The 21,799-nt window shown below is 60.4% G+C and overlaps 2 protein-coding genes across 4 annotated transcripts; both read left to right on the top strand.

Annotated features, from left to right (window-relative positions):
- Positions 1-17: 17 nt before the first annotated feature.
- UFD1L (ubiquitin fusion degradation 1 like (yeast)) lies at positions 18-13,869 on the top strand. Of its 2 annotated transcripts, none has more exons than XM_018044840.1 (12): positions 18-84; positions 2,820-2,952; positions 3,399-3,431; positions 5,129-5,250; positions 6,008-6,138; positions 7,114-7,186; positions 8,810-8,878; positions 9,440-9,505; positions 9,714-9,761; positions 10,281-10,369; positions 10,913-10,994; positions 13,751-13,869. In XM_018044840.1, exons 2-12 carry the CDS (start codon positions 2,832-2,834, stop codon positions 13,823-13,825), a joined length of 909 nt encoding a protein of 302 aa, XP_017900329.1. In that variant the 5' UTR covers positions 18-84; positions 2,820-2,831; the 3' UTR covers positions 13,826-13,869. The 2 variants fall into 2 exon arrangements, with proteins under 2 accessions (XP_017900329.1, XP_017900328.1); XM_018044839.1 differs by lacking the exon at positions 18-84 and adding an exon at positions 124-675.
- Positions 13,870-16,875: 3,006 nt separating this feature from the next.
- CUNH22orf39 (chromosome unknown C22orf39 homolog) lies at positions 16,876-21,671 on the top strand. Of its 2 annotated transcripts, none has more exons than XM_018044817.1 (3): positions 16,876-18,107; positions 18,215-18,382; positions 21,377-21,671. In XM_018044817.1, the coding sequence occupies exons 1-3, from the start codon at positions 18,084-18,086 to the stop codon at positions 21,545-21,547; spliced, it is 363 nt and encodes a 120-aa protein (XP_017900306.1). In that variant the 5' UTR covers positions 16,876-18,083; the 3' UTR covers positions 21,548-21,671. The 2 variants fall into 2 exon arrangements, with proteins under 2 accessions (XP_017900306.1, XP_017900307.1); XM_018044818.1 differs by lacking the exon at positions 21,377-21,671 and adding an exon at positions 19,139-20,667 and having other exon boundaries at positions 16,906-18,107.
- The last annotated feature ends 128 nt before the right edge of the window (positions 21,672-21,799 follow it).

Here is a 21,799-nt window from a genome sequence, read left to right as displayed (position 1 = left end):
AGTCCGTGGGGTCGCGGAGTCGGGCACGACTGAGGACTTCACTCTCACTGCCCGTCACTGCAGGAATGCTCAGGCGCCTCAGTGGTAAAGAACGCGCCTGCCAGGCCGGAGACGCGCGTTCGAGCCCTGGCGAGGGAAATGGCAGCCCTACGGAGAGTCCCACGGGCCGCGGAGCCTGGCGGGCTGCAGCCACGGGGGTCGCAACGCAGGCAGACGCCGACACGTCAGAAGAGCGCGTCACTCAGGGCGTCCAGGGGCGCGGCCGAGTTCCAGGGCGGAAGTGCGGCCCACTTCAGGGCGGAAGTGCGGCCCACTTCCGCCCGCGTGCTCGGCGGCGTCTGTGGCGGCCGGGGGCGGCCCGCGTGCCGGGCAGCGCAGGCGGGGAGGGGGCGCCGTCCGCCTGGTTTCACCCCGGGAGGCGCTCGCGGGTCAGGCAGGCGTATCGGGACGCGCGCGCCGGCGGCGCTTTTGATCCTCGCGCTTCGGCCGCGCTTACCCGCGCAGCGTCCCTGCGCTCGCGCCTCCCCCGGAAGTGCTTTCCGTCCGTTCCGGCGAGCCCCGGGCTTCCGGCGCACGGCTGAGGCGGCTGCCGCTGCGAGGGGGCGTCGGCGGCCCGCACCGGCAGCGTTCCGCGGCACAGCGGTCTGGCCGGGCGCGGCGGAGGCGTCCGCCATGGTGAGTGGCCGGGCGTGCAGGCCGGCCGCGCCGGGCGGACGTGGAGGCCGCAGAGGTGCCGAGTCACCCGGCCTGAGTCCGCCGACGTCTGGGACTGAGCGCAGTCTCGCGCGTGTAGACCCGTGTCGGCTTCCCGCGCGCGTGTAGACCCGTGTCGGCTTCCCGCGGACAAGCGCGGGGTCGGCCGGGGCGCTGTGGGCGTGAGAGGCGAGCGCGCGGGCCGGTCCCAGCGCCCGGGCCTGCGCGGCCCCGAGACCGCTCGCCCGTTGCGCCGGAGCGGGCGTGGCGCCGGCTCGGGAGCGCACGGTTCCGGGCTGTGCCTTAGGACTGCAGGCTGGCCTGCCTGCTGAGCTGTGAGAGCCCCGTGCCGCCCGGCTTACCGCCCCCGAGTGTGTCAGTGCTGGGAGCCCTCCTCCCAGCCCGGAACGCTGCCGGGCGCCGCCCGGGTGCTGGCGCCGGGGTCGTGCAGGGCAGCGGGGCGGGGACGAGAACGCAGGGCTTCGGTGGGGAGGGTGCTGAGACGTGAGGAGGCCCCCAGCCCACTTCCTCCGTTCATCCCCAACGCCCTGTGTTTGCTAGGCTTCTGGCTCAGATTTTGTCCAACGGAGAGTCTTGCCTAGAAGAAGGAGAGACATGGTTTGGAAAACTCCCTTGCGGCGCTGCAGGGAGTGGAGAACCGTCCGTTTTAAGCAGGAGCTGCGTTTGCCGTCTGTGGAAGACAGTTGGCCCAGCCTGCTCGTTCTGGAATTGCTAGTAAACTATTTCATCAGTACCGGACTCTGCTTTTAACAGTGTGTGCTTAGAATCCAGTCAAGACGTGCTGTCTTGTTAAGGTGTTTATTTAACTTGTAAACAACCGTATGCCGTAGATCTAACACTTAAGCCATGTGTAAGTGCAAACTCGGTGGTGTGAAGTACATCCCTGATGTTGTGCAGTGGATGTCCAGAACGTTTTGGTCTTGAAAAGTTGAAAGTCTTCCCTGTGGAACAGTGGGCTCTCCTGCCAGCCCATGGCAGCCCCCTTTCTCCTTCTGTCTGAACTTGGCTGCCTTAAGCGCCTCCTGTGAGGGGAATCCTGCAGTGTCTGTCCTTCCCTGTGGCTCGTTTGGCTGAGCACAATGTCCTCAGTTCATTATCATCGTCAGGCGGGTTGGAATTTCCTCCCTTTTTGTGGCCGCAGTGTTCCATTGTGTGAATGGATCATGTTTTCTTTATTTACTCTGTCGGTGGGCATTGGGGTAGCTTCCGGCCCTTGGCTATTGTGAAGAGCGTTGCTGTGGATATGAGTGTACATCTGTTTTTTCAGACCCTGGTTCCGATCCTTTGAGCAGGTATCCGGTTGTGCGGTTTCATGTTCTTCCACTCCGGCACCTCAGGGTAGTCACAGTACCCTGAGAACGCCCTGGGTTGCTGGGCAGCCTGAGTTCTGAGCCTCCCTGTAACCTGCAGTTTGAGAGCTGGGATCCTATGTTTGTGGTGGCACCGTGTCTAGGCTTCACTTGTGTGTGGGAGGGAGGGGTGTGGTATCATGGAGTGCCCCACGAGAGGGGTGTGAGCCCTGGGCCTGGGTGGAACAGAGGAGGTCCAGAGAAGAGTTAGGGTGCTCCTGGAGGCTGGGGCGGGGGTGCGGGGCTTCTGGTTTCTGCAGAGAATGCCTTCCTGACTGTCCTCTTAAAGCAGTGTCCCCGAGCTCGCGGTTCCCTTTCCCTCTCTCGTGCTGAGAATGCCGCCACCCAGATGGTCTCCTGGGCCTGTCTCCCTTGCCTTGCGCGCCGCCTCTGCCAGGGCAGAGGTTGGAGCCGTTTGGTTAGTGGTGTTTCCCTGGTGCTTGGAGACCAGAGCCCAGCAGATGGCAGCACTCCGAAACACGGGCCGAGAGGAGCGTGGTCGGGGGCGGGGACGTGGCCATCACGGGGTCCTGGGACCTGCTGGCGGGGGGCTCGGGGGCTGGAAGAGGCCAAGGACAGGCTTGCTGGGGGCACCATCTGAGCACCATGGGGACGAGCCGGGCAGCAGCTGCTGGGAGGTGCCCCAGACTGCTGCGAGGTGGCGGCTGGGTAACCTTGCTCTGGCCAGCTCTGGCTGCAGACGGGAGGACCGGGCCTGTCTTCTGTGCCGGCTGCAGCATTTCTCTCCTCCCCTAGTTCTCCTTCAACATGTTCGACCACCCGATCCCCCGGGTCTTCCAGAACCGCTTCTCCACGCAGTACCGCTGCTTCTCCGTGTCCATGCTCGCGGGGCCCAACGACAGGTCAGACGTGGAGAAAGGAGGGAAGAGTACGTGCCGCTCTCCTGTGACTCGCAGCCCCTCCCGCCCCCGCCTGCAGGGCCCCCGTCCTCGCAGCCCTCACCTGCGTGTGGACAGGATCTGGTCGCCTCATGTCTGTGACTCGCAGCCCCTCCCGCCCCCGCCTGCAGGGCCCCAGCCCTCGGCAGCCCTCGGCAGCCCTCACCTGCGTGTGGACAGGATCTGGTCGCCTGATGGTGTCACAGCCCCGGACGCTGGGAGGTGGGGCGAGGGTCCTGTTGTGATCACATTCCCGGCCGAGGGCCGAGTGGTTCCAGCCGGCCAGCTTTGCTGTGACAGACCAGTGTGAAATCCTGCCTGCCCCACTAGTCTCCTTGAGTGCGTCCGTGTAGACGTAACAGAAGGGGCACTCCGGGTGTTGCTCTGCCCCGTTAGTTTTCCTTCTCTTAACGTGTCTTAAACATTCTTTCCACAGTAATTATGCCGCCCTCAGCCCTCGACCAGCTCAGTAAGTACTTGCTACCCGACTTGAGGACAGAGATGACATGACTGGGCAACCGGGGCCACACGGGAGCCCCTCAGCACCTGGGTAGAGGCCCCTTCAGCAAGGCTGGTTGGGGGCCGTCCCTGAAGGGTGCTCGCTGGGCTGGGAGGCTGGGGCCTGCAGGTGCTTCTCTGACAACCCCCACCCAGGTCCCATGGAGATGAAAGGCGGATGTGAGCGCCAGGGCCGTTTACGCTGCTGGGGTAGCCGATGGCCTTGGCTGGAGGCTCGGGGTCTTCCCCTCAAGGACAGTGGCGGCCCCAGGAGGATGCTGCGAGCAGGCCTCTCGTCTCCCTGCACCTCTTGCCTCAGCTCCAGCCACAGTTCTGAGTCCTCCACCCCAGGAGCTGCCCCCCACCCCCGCCTGCCTCGTAGCAGGAATGGGAAAGGCCACGCTGTTCTCCCTCCCTCGACCCCTCCTCCAACGGGAGCCACTCGAGACCTTACACCCCGGCCCCACTCCTGGAACTAGGGAGACCCCGGCCACAAACACCGAGTCCCTCGGGGCGGGGGGTCCTCACTGTAGGGCGCACGCTGGGCAGCTCAGTGGGGCCAGGTGCTGGCTTGGGCTTTGCACCTTGCCCAACCTGACCCCAGACTAGTGGCTCTCTGGGTTGGCGTCCTCACCTCTGAACAGGACACGCGGAGCCGTCTGTGTGACTGCTCGGGGGTGGTAATGCTTCCTGGATGGTGCCTGTGGTTTGTAAACAGCCAGGGCCCCGTGGCAGCGGGCAGGGGCAGGGGCTGGCCCTTAGGCAGAGCTAGCTGCAGCCGCTGTACCCGTGGAGGGAGGCCTCGAGTTGTGCTCTGCTCAGCCGGGCTGGGGGGTGAGTAGACCCAGGGCACGGCCCTTAGGCCCAGGTATCACAGAGGAGGGGCCGGCCTGGAGCCTGACTCATGCGTGGAGCTGACCCAGGACTGAGACCAGGTGTGTTGGCACACAGACGGGAGAGGAGGCTCAGGGGTCGATCGGACAGGGGCTTAGGCCAGTACTGGACAGACTTCGTCAGTCATGGGAGGAACTGTCCAGGTGAAATCCTGTGGGTAGAGGAGGTGAGGGGCGCAGCAAGCTCAGGCACCCCAAGGTGCTTCTCGAAATCACAAGATGAAGTTTGAAAATTACTGGACTGAGAAACACGGGGGTCTCTTCAGTGGCAAGAATCTCAGACCCGAGGTTGGGTTCCTGATCAGTCCGTTCACCCTGACCCACCTCAGTCCGCTGCACAGCTCTGCAGCCCAGGGCACGCTGGTGACGAGGGCCCGGTGCCTGAGGCACCTTGTTCCTGCTACCCCACCCCGGGCGCCCAGCTTCACACACCCCCCAGCAGCCTCCCTGGCACGAGCGTCTGGGCACTCTTGGAGGTGTGCTGTTGGGCCTCCTGACTTTTCCCAGCACCTGGTCGATGTGCAAACTGTGAATAAGTGTGCAGACACGTCACTTTCTAGAGCTGGGATTTCAGACAAGCGCCCGTGTAAGTGGTGCTGTCTCAGCGAATGTCAGCTGGAGCTGGAGCGCAGGGTCCGCTGGGTGGGCAGATGCACGAGGCTCAGCCCCATGAGGGTCCTAGCGCCTGCCAGGGGTGGGGGCTGCCCCAGGGAGGGTCTAGGGACTGGGTTTCTCTTCCTGGAAGAAGCTGAGCCTCATCCCTCGCCCTTTTCAGGCCGACTTAACATCACCTACCCCATGCTGTTCAAGCTGACCAACAAGAACTCGGACCGAGTGACTCACTGCGGGGTGCTGGAGTTTGTGGCCGACGAGGGCATCTGCTACCTCCCACACTGGGTGAGCAGCCGGGCCGCGAAGCCCTGCTCCAGGGCTGCTGTCACGTGTGGCCGTGGACGCGGCGCTCCAGGACCCTGCCTGGAAACCACAGCCGTGCTGTTACGCTGCCGTCTCCCGGGCCAGGCTGGGCCTAAGTGCTGGAGCAGGGGCATTTTCAAATGGTCCGAATACAGAGTTCTAGATTTTTAACCCGTGTTCTTCTCCCTGCTGCGTGTGCGGATGCGGTCACCTGTACCTCAGTGTCCAGAGCAGGCAGCCACGTTGCCATGGGAATGAAGCCTCTCTGCCCTCAGGCTGGCCCCGTGCTGTCCACAGGCCGGCAGAGCTGCTCCTGCACCGCAGGGCGGGGCCCGTGGCGGCTAGGAGTGCTGCTGGTGGGGGGGGCTGGGCCGCAGCGTCCCCAGTGTGAGGGCCCCACGGCTGCCCCCTCTGTCCCTTTGACCTTCAGCACCGTCTTCTGTGACTGCCAGCTGCTCTCAGTGTTGTCGGTGCTTTGAAGGTACCCGAGGGCCCTTGTTTTTACAAGGGCTTATGTGGAAATGCACTGTCCCGGACAGTGTAGAAAGGCTGGCCTGGGGCCTCGGGGGTTGGGTGAAGTGGGTGGAGGTCCCTGTGGGAAGGCTCTGGCCTGAGGAGGCCTGGAGCGGGCAGGCAGGGCCTCGCCTGCGGCCCTTCCGGTGGCTGGCTGCCCCAGGTGTTCCCGCAGTTCCCCCTGCCCCGGCCACGCCCCTACTGCGTCCCCTCTGCTCCCCTCCAGATGATGCAGAACCTGCTGCTGGAGGAGGGCGGCCTGGTTCAGGTGGAGAGTGTCAACCTGCAGGTGGCCACGTACTCCAAGTTCCAGCCGCAGAGCCCCGACTTCCTGGACATCACCAACCCTAAGGCCGTGTATCCTTCTGGAGTTCTGTGTGGGCGGAGCTGTGCGGGCAGCGGGTGATAGCCGGCCTCCGTGGGGTGTGCCTGCCGTGGGGCCGCACAGCAGGCGTGATTGACACTGACTTGGGAGCATTGGTGCTGGGCTGGTGGGTCCACACGGCGTGGGGGCCTGGATGAGCGTGCTGGGCGCTCGGCGGACCCCGCCCCGGGGCAGCTGTGCCTCCCTCCAGGGGCCCTGGCACAGAGCCCAGCGGCGAGTCTGCAGCCGTGCGTTGTGCCTGGCCTGGGTCTTCAGTGCAGGTCAGTAGATTGCTGAGGAGGAGGCATGCTGTGCTTGGGCATTTTTCCCTTGTCTGGGCACTCAGGGTGACTCGGTTTTGAGAACTGTGTAGTAGTTTTTAAAGAAAGGGCTTACAGGCTACTTTTTGTTTTAAAGTTGTTATTATTAAATGTTTTTAGTCTAAAATATACGGCAAAATAGAAGTGACTGCCCAAAAGGTGGAAACGGCAGAAGCATAAATGAGAACATCTTCACTTTGAGGCAACTTTGCCTATGTTTCCTTCTATATTTTTTCCTACAGGGCCTTTTAAATCCTCTCGTTGAGGCGTAACATGCGTGCAGTGACGCGCACGCTCCAGCGAGTTTGGCTCATGTGCCCCCAGAAGGGTGCCTCTGCCCCCTTCTTCCTGTCTTCAGCCGACCCCTGGCCCCAGACACCTAGCTGCCTCCCACCTCAGAGATCTGCCCTTCTCAGGGTTGGGGGTCTCACTGTCCCATGGCTGGTTCTTTCCCTCAGTGGAGAGTGAGGGTCACCCCATTACCACGTGTTAGAGATGCTTCCTTCTTGCTACTGAATCATTGCGCCAACTAGGCACCCGACTGTTCGGTACGCAGAGTGGCCTGATGTTGCGAACCCGCTGTGGGCACTTGTTTCGGATGTGAGGACTCCATCTTGCTCTGTTGGCCTTGACCGTGTGTGTCTACAGGCTAGAAAATGCATTGAGAAACTTCGCCTGTCTGACCACTGGGGACGTGATTGCAATCAACTACAATGAGAAGGTGAGTGTCTCAGCCCCTCGCATGCCGGAGCCTCGAGGCCGTGAGCATGAGCCCGCTTCTCACACGCTGTGGGAGCAGACGCCAGTTACACACAGACACACCCACACACAGACGCTCTTCCGGGCCGGACGCCGGCTGCTCTCTGACAGTTTCCCTCGTGAGACGTGCAGCCCCGAGAGTCGTTACCGTTCAGTTTTACGGATTCTGAGTCACACTCTGTATTTTTTCATAAACTAAGACGTAGTTTTGTTCCCTTTAGCTTCGTGGGGACATTTTCGTTGTTGTCTATCTTAAGCTTTTTGGATTACAGGCCATCTTAACATCGTTGTTCTTAAAGTATAAGAGCAGAAAAAAAATGGTAAAGAGAGTGACTTCTTTGCGTGGTAAGGGAAGGACAGTTACCCAGGTGTGCGTAGACTCAGGATGCACGTCAGGGTCTCCATTTTTGGAAGTATGGAGACTGGATCCTCCAAAGGGCCCTTCGTGGAAGACTTGGCAGCCTGTGCTGAGGGCTGGTCACCCATCTGAGTGTGGCGCGAAGTCTGGGTCAGGGCCTCTGCGGGAACCTCATCCCTTGAAGGGGCCTCGTGGACGCCGAGGAGCCTTGTGCCAGGCTCTCTGGAAGCAGCAGCCCAGCTTCATGGTGCCCTCGGCAGCTGCAGGCTGGAGGGCAGCCCTCCGGTTTCTCTCTTCCAGCTCTGGTGCCACCACTGGAGGTTTCACGGGCCACTAGTTAGCCGTGACCTGCAGTTTGGGAGCGCAGCTGTCGACAAAGGGGAGCACGGACACGAGTGTCCACGCAGACTTGATGACGGCAGCAGCAGTGCCCGGGGCCCCCGGGCAGCGCAGACTCACTCCCGTCACGCACTGGGGGGCCTGCAAGCCAGCCGAGGGCTGTTGAGCCCTCTCTGTGTGCTGGGGACCCGCCCCTCCCGTTCAGTGTTCAGTGGTGCAGCTGTCTCAGCTGGTCATGAGAGAAGCAAGATGCTCACTGGGCAGAGAGAGAGTCTGAAACACGCAGGAGAAGCCGCCGGGCAGAGAGAGAGCCTAGAGCAGCGCAGGAGAGGCCGCCGGGCAGAGAGCGAGCGTGAAGCAGCGCAGGAGAGGCCGCGTGCTGCTCCTCGCCCTGTGAGTCGCTGCGTGGTCTCCACACAGAGGCTCCTCCCGACACCACAGCTGGCTTTCAGCCTCCTTTCCTCCTGGCTGCCTGGGAAGCGCTGCCGCCTCTGCCTTGTATGGGAATCGCGGCACTCACGTAACCAGTCTGGTGCGGGCAGCCTCAGTGCACCCCACGATGAGCCGTGCTGGAGCGAGCACGCTCAGCACCGTCTCACCCAGCGTTTAGCTCGTTACCTGCTGGCAGTAATTCCTGGGAGTGAACTTGCCTGGGATAGACATTGGGTCTTTTGCAGTTAGCTGCCTAGCTGCCTTGTCAGGTTGGAATCATCTACGAGGGTAATCAGCTGAGGGACAGGCTGGGGGGCTGACCACTCCGCTCTCCACAGCGGGAGGTGTGGCCGGGGAGGCTGTCGTCAGGGGAGTGAGCGTGTGCGGGGCCAGGCGTGCCGACACAAGTGTGGTGGGCCCAGAGCTGCCAGGAACCAAGCCCTTCTCTCCCGCCAGATCTATGAGCTGCGGGTGATGGAGACCAAGCCGGACAAGGCCGTGTCCATCATTGAGTGCGACATGAACGTGAGTGGCCGTGGGAGGAGGGCTGTTGGGGCCCTGCTGGCCGGCGCCCTGGGGAGGCGTCACGTGGCCCCTGGGGTTGCTGGGGAGCGGGCAGCAGATGCTTCCAGACCCTCCAAGGAGGCCGCTGACCTGTAGTCAGTGGCAGGGCTGCTGTCGGTTCTGAGACAGCCAGCACGTCAGCCCTGCCAGGGGCCCATCTCCTTGGAGGCTGAGGTGGGGCTACTCAATTCCAAGGAGGGGGCTCTTGGTCTCCACAGCGGCCCGGCACGCCAGGTTTCTGGGCAGGATGGCCATCAGAGGGGTTCCATCTGCCTGGGTCCGTTTATATGGCATTCTTGAGACGACAGCCTTCAGGAATGGAGAGCAGAGGGGAGGGAGAGAACACTGGGGAGGTCTGGACGTGGCGGGCCGCAGTGCCAAAGTCTCGCTGGGACTGTAACCCGGGACCGTGGAGGAAGTGGCCCCTCCTGTGGGGCTCTGGCAGCTGCACGTGGGCCCACGTGGCCCCAGCGCAGAGGCTGCGTGCGGCCCCGCGTCACGGTGCTCTCCCCCCGGGTACAGGTGGACTTCGACGCCCCCCTGGGCTACAAGGAGCCGGAGAGGCAGGCCCAGCACGAGGAGGCAGCCGTGAGTGGCTCCCCGCACCCTCCCCAGCTCTGCGCACCTGCCGCGGGGTTCCGCCTCTGCTGGTGCTGCTGCAGCCGTGCTCTCCCCGCCCAGCCCCGCTCGCGGGCCCCGCGTGTCCTGGCTGTCCGGCGCCGGCAGAGGCCAGGGAGGGTCCCGGGAAGGGCTGGGCCCCCGCTGAGAGGCGTGTCCCGTTTTCCTGTCCCTCCAGGAAGGCGAAGCTGACCACAGTGGCTACACCGGGGAGCTGGGCTTCCGCGTGAGTGCCGCCCCCTGCCTGTCGGGGACGCCCCAGGGACCCCAGCCAGGCCGGGGCACCCCGCACATGTGCACCTGGCACCTCAGTCTCCAGACCCTTCTCTACCCGCTTTCTGCGGGATCCTCCCAGCAACTGCCAGGCAGCCCCGACTTCATAAAACTACTCGCCTACCAGAAAGTAGCAATAGTGCTGCAGACGCGCACAAGCCCTTCAGGGCTCACCAGCCGTGACCTCTGCTGTGGCCTCTGGACCGTGTCCCGCGGCACATGGTGGCCCCCCGCCCTGCTGCCGCCCCTGGGAGAGCGGGGGAGTGTGGGCGAGGCTCAGCCTGGGCCCGGGAAGCAGGCTGCAGAGCTGAGCCATGGGCAGCCAGTGCCCTGGGTGGCACGGCGGCGGGGGCTCCCCTGAGCTCACGGGGCCCCGGGGGGCTGGGCTCTGAGCTCCCGAGGCAGTCCCCGCCCACGCCCTGCAGTGCTGCCCCTGCCCCAGGCCCCTCTCACCCCACGTCTGCTCGCCTAGGCCTTTTCTGGCTCCGGAAACAGACTGGACGGGAAGAAGAAGGGGGTGGAGCCCAGCCCCTCCCCAGTCAGGCCTGGAGACATCAAGAGGTGGGTGTGCTGGCCCCAACCCACCCCCTGACCCAGGCCCCCGACTGCCGCGCTCTGTGGGGTCGCAGGCGCTGCCCCACCGCCAGGCCCGCCCAGCCGCCCGCCGGCCTCATCAGCCCTCTGTCCTGCCCACAACGCGGCCGTCCCAGCTCGTGCTGTCAGTGGCCGCCCGGCCGCCTCTCCCGGTCATTTGGCCCAGGGACTCGGGGCAGAGTCCTGGCTCTGGTGGCCCTCATGGTGACAGCAGGGCTGAGCTGCGTCCCCGTTGATCATGTGAGATGCCACAGACGGGTCTGCGCCCGACCTCTTGGGGAGTGAAGTGCGTGTGAGTGAGAGGCTGGAGGACGCTGATGTGAGCCCGGGAGACCCTGCCCCATGCCCTCTGCTCCCCCTGGACTCAGCAGGGAGGCGCCCTCTGGCTGGCACGAGGTGCAGTGGGTACAGCCTCGAAGCGGAAGGGAGGCCCTGCTTCCTCTCTCTGCTTACAAGCGGACTCTAGTCCCTTTTTCTGGCGCCAACGTTTCTCCTGCTCTCTCTTGATAGAGGAATTCCCAACTATGAATTTAAACTTGGCAAGATCACGTTCATCAGAAACTCACGTCCGCTGGTCAAAAAGGTTGAGGAGGTGAGTGTTTCATGAGTCATAAGTTTCCTTGGCTACTGGTGACAAGGGGATTCTTTTCCTCGCGGATGAGGGTCTCCTTTCGTGTGTTCTCCATCCCAGCCCTCCTCCCCGTGGGCTGGCTGTCCTGCTGAAGCCGTGTGGACTCTGCTGGCTCTGTGGTGGGGATGGGCGAGGGCTCAGCTCCTTGCTCTCCTGTGCGGGTCCTGCCCAGGCTGTGCGCTGAGATCTTTAAGCCCTGGGTCAGTCTTGCAGGGCAGCTGCTGTGATCATCTGCCTCTCACAGACCGGAGCTTGAGGGCACTGGGGTCGGGGCGGGGTGGTGTTCAGGGTGCCCAGGCCTCGGGCAGAGCTGACCACTGAGCAGCCACCCCAGCACCTCCACACTCCAGACATGCCTCCCTCGGCCCAGGGCGGGGAGGGGAGGTTTCGCCGCACAGGCCCTTCTCCTGCGTGCCAGGAACTGGCTCAGAAACCCCACATAGCCTGCCGCCTGGCCACTGTGACTCTGCTGGCGGTTTGGGTTTGGGTTAGGTGGTTAGCCCCACTTCAGACCCTGGTCCCCGGGTTTCCTTCTTGAGGCTCGGTCCCCTGGGGACCAAGAGGGGTTCAGAGACCCACTTAAAGCCCTTCCTGGCCTTAACGCTCGTCGCGTTGACACCATGCTGAGACCTTGCTAAGCTGGGAGGAGCGCTCTCGGTCTCCCCACCAGGCGCTTGCTCGCCCCAGCCCAGCTGCTGGCCATGCCTGCCAGCCTCGCCATCCTCTGGCCCCTTCATCCCTGACCATCAAAGGGTGGGGAGACGGGTGTGCGCAAACACGTCCAGGCACGGTGTGTGATGGGGGTGGCCGGCAGGTGCACTCCCGCTGCCTGTCCTGGGACACGGGGCACACTCACGGGGGTCGTGGGGGAGCCTCGAGGAGACCAAGGCACCTGACTGGGTCGCCTCAGCCCTGCTGGGGCAGGGGGCAGGGCCCGCGCTGAGGACCAAGCGTCTGTCCCAGGGCACTCGGCCCTGCCCCCAGGAGAAGGGCCAAGCGTCCCGGTCCCTGGAAGGCCCTCAGCCTGGCAGTGGTAGTCTGTCCCTGGTGTCCGCCCCACCCGGCTCCCACACACAGGCTGGGCTGGCTGCAGCTGGAGGAGCTTTGCCAGCGGAGCCCAGGGGAAGTCCCAGCCCACTCCCCCAGCGTGAAGACTGCAGTCGGGAGGCTTCCCTTGCCAGCACCCCAGTCCTGGGAGCTCAAAGACACCAAAGGGGCAGGAAGCGCCAGGGAAATAACTTTCCCAGACGGGCCCTCCAGGCCTCCAGCCAGTGAGTGGAAACAGCTCCAGGTTGGGGCAGAGGGAAGACCCTGAAGCTTCCAGGAGGTGGAGATTCTGCCATGGGTCAGGGACAGCAGGGGACACAGTGGAGCAGGGTCCTCAGACGTCTGTGCCTGGTTCCTGCACATCACTGTGCCGAGCCCTCACCCCTGAGCCTGAGTGCGATTGTGTTTGGAGGCACGGCCTTTCTAGAGGTGAGGTGGGACGAGGCTCTAGGTGGGCCCTGTTCCACGCCAAGGAGATGCAGACACCCCAGGGAAAGGCCTGTGAGGACGCAGGGGCAGGGCAGCCACCTTCCAGCCACGACCGGGGCCTCCGGGGAAGCCACACTGCCGGCCCCTGGGCCTCGGGGTCCGCGCCTCGCTGTGAGGAGGTGTGTCTGTGCTCAGGGCCAGCCTGTGGTGGTGGTCTGGTGGCCCCAGCAGTCTCACACCAGCCCCATCAGTGAGCTGCCAGAGAGAGGTGCCCAGTTGTTTAACAGCTCCCTGGAGGCCGGCTCTGCGCCCTCTCAGGAGGCTGCCGTGACAGCCCACTGAAACAGAGACTAGAGTAGGCACGAGAAAGCCTGCCACCCTGGAAGCGGGGCCGCCCCATGGCTGTGTGCAGCCGTGGAGCGTGGCCCGTGCAGGCAGGGCACAGCCCCGAGCGCCTGGGAGACAGGTTCCTCAAGTGGTGAAGTCAGCAGGGCCCTCTTGTGGCTGATGTGTACACACCAGAGAAGCCAGGCTCCGGTGCCAACCACAGGCTGGACGCAGGCCCTGCAGGGAGGGGGCGCTGCTTGGCCCGGTCTCGGCGTGCCCTCCCGTGGCCGCCACCACGAGAAGTCTGCACGGGGCAGAGGAGAAACACCAGCTGCCCCAGGCGGTGGTCGGCGTTGGCTGGGAGCCTGGGTCCTCTTCAGTGTCTCCCCGACTAGCAGCAGAGCTCGTGGACAGTTACTTGCTGTTTTCAGAGCTTTTGGAAAACAGTCTTTGTGCTGGGAGGAGAATACCTTGGTAGACTGAGGGCTGCCGAGTCACCATTCTGCCGAGTGCACCAGTCTGCCGAGGAGCTGAGCCTCTAGGGGAAGTCAGAGCTGTGTGCAGAGACGCTGAACTGCTCACCAAGGCAGCTTCAGTGCTGCAGAGCTGGAAATAACAGCGACGCGGGCTGGAATTGGTGTGAGGAGAGACGTGTGGCCTGAGATGGGGCGGTTGTCTGCGGAGGCACACAGCAGGGACTGGAAGTGTGCTTTGGGGCGGTTTTTCTTCTAGGGGAAGAAGGCTGCGGTAGAGTAGTTGCCCTGGCTTTGTTTTCAGTTCAGCCGGTGATAATTCACATTTGTAGGGGTAAAGTGGGAGTAAGGAGGATGGCAGGGCGGCACCTGACCCAGAGGAATAAAGCTTGTCTAGTGAACTTCCAAGGAGCTGCTGAAGATGGTGTTTTCTCCTCACAGGATGAAGCCGGAGGCAGATTCGTTGCTTTCTCTGGAGAAGGACAGTCGTTGCGTAAAAAGGGAAGAAAGCCATAAGCTGGGACTGTTGACTGATTGGAAAATAAAATAATTGCAACCTGCTGGCTTTTAGTTACTGACTCTGCGGGGATACTCCCTCACTTTGGGTTTGCATAGAGTCACCTGGAAGAGGGGAGCGGGACAGCGGCTGTGTGCTGGATTTGGGGGAGAGAAGGCCCCTGGGGCCCCTTCGCGGGGCCTCTCCTCATGCCCAAACTCACTGCTCAGCTGAAGCGGGGTGCCCCAATTCCTGCTGGAAGCAGTGAAGGGTTGGATTGCTCTAAGTTGGGCTTTTTCTTTTTTTTCATTTATCCTTTTCCCAGGTCATACTTGGCTGTTGCCTTTGGGCTGAAAAAAGCGATTTAAAGAAAGTGACCATCCCGTTGCGCTGGCTGCAGTTTAAGTATCCGAGGAAGGTGTTTGTTTGTTTTACATGTTGATTTGATCCCATCCAGCCATCTCATCCTCGGTCGTCCCCTTCTCCTCCTGCCCCCAATCCCTCCCAGCATCAGAGTCTTTTCCAGTGAGTCAACTCTTCACATGAGCTGGCCAAAGTACTGGAGCTTCAGCTTTAGCATCATTCCTTCCAAATAACACCCAGGGCTGATCCCCTTGCAGTCCAAGGGACTCTCAAGAGTTCTCTAACACCACAGTTCAAAAGCATCAATTCTTCGGTGCTCAGCTTTCTTCACAGTCCAACTCTTACATCCATACATGACCACTAGTCAAACCATAGCCTTGACTACACGGACCTTTGCTGGCAAAGTAATTTCTCTGCTTTTCAATATGCTATCTAGGTTACTCACGACTTTCCTTCCAAGGAGTAAGTGTTTTTTAATTTCATGGCTGCAATCACCATCTGCAGTGATTTTGGAGCCCCCCAAAATAAAGTCTGACACTGTTTCCACTGTTTCCCCATCTATTTCCCATTAAGTGATGGGACCAGATGCCATGATCTTCATTTTCTGAATGTTGAGCTTTAAGCCAATGTTTTCACTCCTCTTTCATCAAGAGGCTTTTCAGCTCCTCTTCATTTTCTGCCATAAGGGTGGTGTCATCTGCATATCTGAGGTTATTGATATTTCTCCCGGCAATCTTGATTTCAGCTTGTGCTTCTTCCAGACCAGCGTTTCTCATGATGTACTCTGCATATAAGTTAAATAAGCAGGGTGACAATATACAGCTTTGACGTACTCCTTTTCCTATTTGGAACCAGTCTGTTCCATATCCAGTTCTAACTGTTGCTTCCTGACCTGCATATAGGTTTCTCAAGAGGCAGGTCAGGTGGTCTGGTATTCCCATCTCTTTCAGAATTTTCCACAGTTTATTGTGATCCACACAGTCAAAGGCTTTGGCATAGTCAATAAAGCAGAAATAGATATTTTTCTGGAACTCTTGCTTTTTCGATGATCCAACGGATGGCAATTTGATCTCTGGTTCCTCTGCCTTTTCTAAAACCAGCTTGAACATCTGGAAGTTCACGGTTCATGTATTGTTGAAGCCTGGCTTGGAGAATTTTAAGCATTACTTTACTAGCATGTGAGATGAGTGCAATTGTGTGGTAGTTTGAGCATTCTTCGGCATTGCCTTTCTTTGGGATTGGAATGAAAACTGACCTTTTCCAGTCCCGTGGCCACTGCTGAGTTTTCCAAATTTGCTGGCATATTGAGTGCAGCACTTTCACAGCATCATCTTTCAGGATCTGAAATAGTTCAACTGAAATTCCATCACCTCCACTAGCTTTGTTCGTAGTGATGCTTTCTAAGGCCCACTTGACTTCACATTCCAGGATGTCTGGCTCTAGGTGAGTGATCATACCATCGTTATTATCTTGGTCGTGAAGATCTTTTTTTGTACAGTTCTTCTGTGTATTCTTGGCTCCTCTTCTTAATATCTTCTGCTTCTGTTAGGTCTGTACCATTTCTGTCCTTTATCGAGCCCATCTTTGCATGAAATACTCCCTTGGTATCTCTTAATTTTCTTGAAGTGATCTCTAGTCTTCCCCATTCTATTGTTTTCCTCTATTTCTTTGCATTGATTGCTGAGGAAAGCTTTCTTCTCTTCTTGCTATTCTTTGGAACTCTGCATTCAGATGCTTATATCTTTCCTTTTCTCCTTTGCTTTTCACCTCTCTTTTCACAGCTGTTTGTAAGGCCTCCCCAGACAGCTATTTTGCGTTTTTCATTTCTTTTCCATGGGGACGGTCTTGATCCCTGTCTCCTGTACAGTGCCACGAACCTCATTCCATAGTTCATCAGGCACTCTATCTCTCAGATCTAGGCCCTTAAATCTATTTCTCACTTCCACTGTATAATCATAAGGGATTTGATTTAGGTCATACCTGAATGGTCTGGACTTCCCTGGTGGCTCAGACAGTAAAGCGTCTGTCTACAATGCGGGAAGACCTGGGTTTGATCCCTGGGTTGGGAAGTTCCCTGGAAAAGGAAAAGGCAACCCACTCCAGTACTCTTGCCTAGAAAATTCCATGGACGGAGGAACCTGGTGGCCATGGGGTCGCAAAGAGTCGGACACGACTGAGCGACTTCCCTATCACTGAATGGTCCAGTGGTTTTCCCTACTTTCTTCAATTTAAGTTTGAATTTGACAATAAGGAGCTCATGATCTGAGCCACAGTCAGCTCCCGGTCTTGTTTTTTGCTGACTGTATAGAGCTTCTCTATCTTTGGCAGCAAAGAATATAATCAATCTGATTTTGGTGTTGACCATCTGGTGATGTCCATGTGTAGAGTCTTCTCCTGTGTTGTTGGAAGAGGGTGTTTGCTATGACCAGTGCGTCCTCTTGGCAAAACTCTATTAGCCTTTGCCCTGCTTCGTTCCGTATTCCAAGGCCAAGTTTGCCTGTTGCTCCAGGTGTTTCTTGACTTCTGCTTTCACTTTGATTTAATTTGGACATAACTGGTTCTTTAGTTTGTTTTGTAAAAACAGCTTCGTGGTGAAGCACAAATGTAAGTGTTAGAATAAATGAAACCTGAAGATATGTTCTTCTCCCTACCTCCCACTCCCAGTTCTAAATGTATTAAGTTATCCAAAGTTCTGCTGGCCTTTTTTTTTTTTATTAGTGTTAATTTAATTTCAGGTCTCCACTTTATATAATAAGAGCTCCTTTGACATGTCAATTCAATTATTTTAATCTCTTGTTCCTTGAAAATAATTTTCGATTATGAATTTCAAATGAAAAACAGGCAGTGACCAAAACCTGAATTGCCTCTACGCGTCTGATTAGGTACCAGCATGTGGCTGACACCTGCTGGAAAGGTCCTCTGCGGGCTTCTCTGACCCTGGGCCCAGCAGGGGCTCCCCTTGCCTCTGCTCCAGGCAAAGAGGCCCATCTCGACAGGCTTCCCTCAACACTCAGGAGACTGTCCCCCGCGGGAGAGTGGTCCCAGGGTTCACCCACGTGTCCTCAGAGAAGGAGCATTAGAGTTCATCGTGATAATCAGGGTTGGGCCCTGTGACCCAAACCCACATCCAGGCAATGCAAGTGGTTTCGGAAGTCTTGAGCAGGCTGTGACCTGCTGGACCCTCCAGGGGTCTCGGCTCGCTGGCAGACGCAGACGCCCTCTTTGGTGGGCAGCTTGGCCTGTGAACCACCACGGCAGGACGCCTTGGTGAGACTGCAGCTCTCGGCCCTGACGCAGACTCACCCAGCGGGTAACTGGCGGTGGCTAGGCTGGGGGAGTTGGAGGAGCACCGCGGAGGGGTCGCAGGGCAGTCCTGGGGCGCCGTCAGCCTCCTTGCCGTCGCTGTCATTGCCTCGTGCGCGCCCTTCACGGACGAGCCTGGTTCCCCGTCCCCCGCCTCAGCACAGCCTCACCCCTAACGCCGCCTCGGGACGCCCACCCGCAGGGCCTGCTGGCTCCCCGGGCCGCACGGCCTCCGCTCCACTCCGCCCCGCTTCCTGCCTGGACGCCCTCGGGCCGGGGACACGGGCGGGACAGCCGCAGCCGCAGGCTTGACCGCGCGGCGCTGGAGCCCGGGTGCGCTGATCCATTTCAGCGACCGGAACTGCGAGGCAACGGAGAGAAAGCCGCGGGAAGAGACTGCCCCGCCCACACCGGGCTCGGTCCCGCCCACCTCGAGTTTCGGGCCCCGCCCCCAGGCTGTTATTGGCTGACAACCCGGATGTCCCGTTCACTGGCGCATCTCAAGGAGGTGGGCGAGGAGCTACTGGCAAAGCCTCGGCGCTCATTGGCCCCTCTGCCCGTCAGTCACGCGGCGGCGGCGGCCTCAGGAGGCGGGCCCGGCGGTTCCGGAACATGGCGGAAGGTGAAGGCTGGCGGGTAAGCTCCGTGGGCGCTGGGGGCCCGGGGAGCCGAGTCCGCCGGTCGGAGCGGGCGGGCGGGCGGGCACCTGGTCCCCGCTCACAGCCCCGTGCCCGCCCCCGCAGCCGCCGCGCCCGTGCGAGGCCTACCGCGCGGAGTGGGAGCTCTGCCGCAGCGCCGGGCACTTCCTGCGCCACTACTACGTCCACGGCGAGCGGCCGGCCTGCGGGCAGTGGCGGCGCGACCTGGCCAGCTGCCGCGAGTGGGAGGAGCGCCGCAGCGCCGAAGCCCAGGTGAGGCCAGGTGACCCGAGCGGGCCCGCCGAGCCCCGGAAGGCCGGGCACCAGAGGCGCCGGGCGCAGGGGGCGGGCCTGGAACGGGGGAGGTTCGGGCCCAGCCCTCCGCGTGTGCTTTGATTTGTATCATTCGAAGGTCAGTCTGGCAGCCAGGCTGGGAAAGGGCGTGGTGCAGTCACGGGAGTCCAGTCAGGAGGGGCTCTTGGTCCGTCCGTTCAGCAGACACTGCCCCCTGGACGCTCTTGGACGTACAGGAGCGGTTAGAACCCGATCTCTGCCCTCCTGACTCCTACATCCTAGTCTGGCATACGGTGGTGCCCTGGAGCTGATGGGGCAAAGGGTGGAGCGGAGCTGTGAGGGTGCAGAGCTCGTGGGGTGTGCCAGCAGGACTGGCGAGTGTAAATGCCCAGTCCCTGAGCAGTGGAAGAGAAGGTTGGCGGGTCTGTGTGGCAAGAAATCAATAACTTATACACAGCTTGTAAAGATAGCTCTTATATATCAGTAAGAGAAATGGATTTCACAGTGAAGTGGACAAAAGGCATAGAGAAGGGATTCACCCTGAAAGGACGTCAGATGGCCTGATACACATTTAAAATGACGGTAAGTGGTTTCTGCCCAGTGGAACATCCACTGGGGTTTGGAGAGTGAGCACCTGGGCAGTGCTAGTGGAATGGGGGGTGTTTTGATTGCCTGAATGTCAAATGCATGCCTTTTGATCTCAGAGGGCTGCCCGTGACCTGGTCTCCTTTGCAGCGGTCCCTGTGTGAAAGCGAGCGGGCCAGAGTTCGGGCTGCACGGAAGCATGGCCTGGTGTGGGCGCCCAGGCAGAGCCCCCCAGAAGACTGGCACCTCCCTCTGCCTGAGGACAAGGACGGGTGACCGACCCAAACAGTCCAGAGCGTTCGCCTAGCGTGGGACATGGAGCCCTTGCCTCCAGCCTCGCCTGCCCTGCCGTCACCACCAGGCTTGGAGCCGGTCCACCCAGCATGCAGTGTCCCTGTGGGCAGCCAGGGAAGCTGTCCCAAGGGCTGGGCTCCTCAGACGAACCCTCCAGGGGCAGCTCTGACCCGTGGGGACAATTGGGGGGGAATGAGGTGGCCCCCCCACCGGCCCTGCTCTGGTGGCCACCACGCACCTCGGTTCTCTCCCGCCACGGCCACTCACTGCTCCTTCCCTCGGAATCTCACCCAGTCGTTTTTAGAAAATGTGGATTATATCAAAAGACATTTCACAGGTTTGATTCCAAATAGAAACTGTAAATTACACCCAGGCTTTCATATTGAGAGTTAGATGCAGGCAGGGTTAGAATCTTGTATGTTCTTGTAGATGCTCTTAAAATACATGTCCTTGAACCAGGAACCCTCCTTCAGAGGTCTCTTTCTTCTGCTGAAGTGATGTAACCTCTGGGGCTGCGCGGCCGGCCCGCCACTGGGCGCTATTCACCCAGCCTGCGGCATCTCGGCGCCTCCCCCTGGGCCCCAGCCAGGGCACAGGCGTGGCTCCGCATCACGGAACCCGTTCTTGGGGGCAGAATAACCCAGCCCTCAGAAGGACGTTCATTATTGGGCCCCCGTGTGCCCCAGGAGTCCTCTGTGGCTGTGAGCAGTGGGGGTGCCCGCACGGGACCCCCGGAGCAGAGGAGAGCATGAAGAAGGCGCAGGGTGCCCCTTCTGGCAACAGCTGAGCTCATCAGCCGCGGCTGCAGCTCTGTCCACGGGCATCTCTGTGCGAGGAGAGGGTGGCATGGCTGGGTCCTCCTGGGTCTGAGACCCCCCGTGGGGGGCTGTGTGCTGGGAACGGCGGCCACCCCCTGGTTCCCGGGATTCGTGCAGCAAGGCGCAGGCACCATGAGGAGCCCCACGCCTGCTCGGATGCTGAGCGCGCCTCCAGTGCAGGGGAACACCACGCCCTGGGACCGCACACCCAAAACGGACACATCACCTCCGTCCCATTGAGTTCAGGGGACCGACATGGACGTTCAGGCGTCAGCCGTGAAGATTGAAACGGGCAGCGTCTTTCAAACTCGGGACAGAGGCCATGGTGACTAGCCGTTTGGGTGGTGACCCAGTGCAGCGTGGTCTCAGGGACGCTGGCAGTTCTGGGGCCAGGGTCAGAGCGCCATCCTGGGGAGCCTGTGATACGAGGATGCGCAGCGGGGAGCCGGGCAGGGAGCCGGGCCCCGCTCGGGCAGCACTGTTGTCTGGTGTAGGTGAGGCTGGCCAACCTCCAGCCTCCTGTCAGCCTCTCGTGACCTCCAAATAAAAGGTTGAGACTAAACAGTTGGCCACGACGTACTGACTTGGTTGTCCAACCTCACCGAGGAAAGCTACAGGCTTGAAAAGCACCTGTGAGGGGTGGGGTGGTGGGGAAGGCTCTGAGTGTAGCCCTGTCCGAGGAGCAGTCTGGAGGCTTGCAAGGCTGAGAAGGAGCCACGGGCTGGCGAGGCCGGTGCACAAGCTGCGTGCTCAGGTGAAACGGCCCCTGGCGTGCCTGCCCTGAGGTGGGCCTCGCCTGCAGGGACCCTCACTGCTGGGCTGCTTCCTGCCCCCCACCCAGTTCCTCTGGAGGAGGCCTACCCCCTGCTGCTCTGCAGGCCAAGTCCCTTCAGTGGTGTCCGGCTCTGTGACCCCAGGGACTGCTGCCCGCCAGCCCGCTGCTGTCTCGGGGGCTCTCCAGGTCGGAGCACTGAAGTGGGCTGCCATGCTCTCCTCCAGGGGCTCCTCCTGACCCAGGGGTCAGAGCTGCATCTCCCCCTGGCTCCTGCACCGCAGCCGGTTCCTTCCCGCTGAGCCGCCAGGGGAAGCCCCAACCCCTGCTGCTGAGCACGACTGTATCTGGAGGTTGCTCTTTAAAGGGCTGATTAAGGTGAAATAGGATCACTTGAGTGAAAGTCACTCAGTTGTGTCCAAATCTTTGCAATCCCATAGACTATAGAGCCCATGGAATTCTCCAGGCCAGAATACTGGAGTGGGTAGCCATTCTGTTTTCCAGGGGATCTTCCCAACCCAGGGATTGAACCCAGGTCTCCTGCACTGCAGGCAAGATTCTTTACCTGGGCCAAAGGGGAAGCCCAGGGTCGCGTGGGCAGGCCCTAACACAATAACCGGCATCCTGACGAGAAACCAGGGCACAGAACGACCACACGGAGACACGGGAAGATGATAGCCGTCTGCACGCCAAGGAGAGCGTCCTCGGAAGGCATTAGCCCTGCCCACACCTGGACCTGGGACGTCCAGCCCCGGAACTGAGAGAAATAAACGTCCACCATTTCAGCCCCTTGGTCTGTGGTGTCTGTTCTGGTGCCCACCTTACTCACGCCTCCCCTGCCCCACACTGAGTGGCCTGGGCCGGGTCAGGTGTCAGCCATCCTGGAGGACACACCGCCTTACCAGTGGGTCCCTGTCCTTGACACTC

Source organism: Capra hircus, unplaced genomic scaffold, assembly GCF_001704415.2.
Source record: "Capra hircus breed San Clemente unplaced genomic scaffold, ASM170441v1, whole genome shotgun sequence".
NCBI lineage: Eukaryota > Metazoa > Chordata > Mammalia > Artiodactyla > Bovidae > Capra > Capra hircus.
This window is presented reverse-complemented; position numbering and strand designations above follow the sequence as displayed.

Excerpts from the sequence above, each read along its gene's own strand:
- CUNH22orf39 (XM_018044817.1), top strand. The coding sequence starts at position 18,084 with ATGGCGGAAGGTGAAGGCTGGCGG. Across the intron at positions 18,108-18,214 it reads CGGAAGGTGAAGGCTGGCGG|CCGCCGCGCCCGTGCGAGGC; the intron begins GTAAGCTCCGTG and ends CCGCCCCCGCAG. Across the intron at positions 18,383-21,376 it reads GCCGCAGCGCCGAAGCCCAG|GGGATCTTCCCAACCCAGGG; the intron begins GTGAGGCCAGGT and ends TCTGTTTTCCAG.
- UFD1L (XM_018044839.1), top strand. The coding sequence starts at position 139 with ATGGCAGCCCTACGGAGAGTCCCACGGGCCGCGGAGCCTGGCGGGCTG. Across the intron at positions 9,506-9,713 it reads CCCAGCACGAGGAGGCAGCC|GAAGGCGAAGCTGACCACAG; the intron begins GTGAGTGGCTCC and ends CTGTCCCTCCAG. Across the intron at positions 9,762-10,280 it reads CCGGGGAGCTGGGCTTCCGC|GCCTTTTCTGGCTCCGGAAA; the intron begins GTGAGTGCCGCC and ends CTGCTCGCCTAG.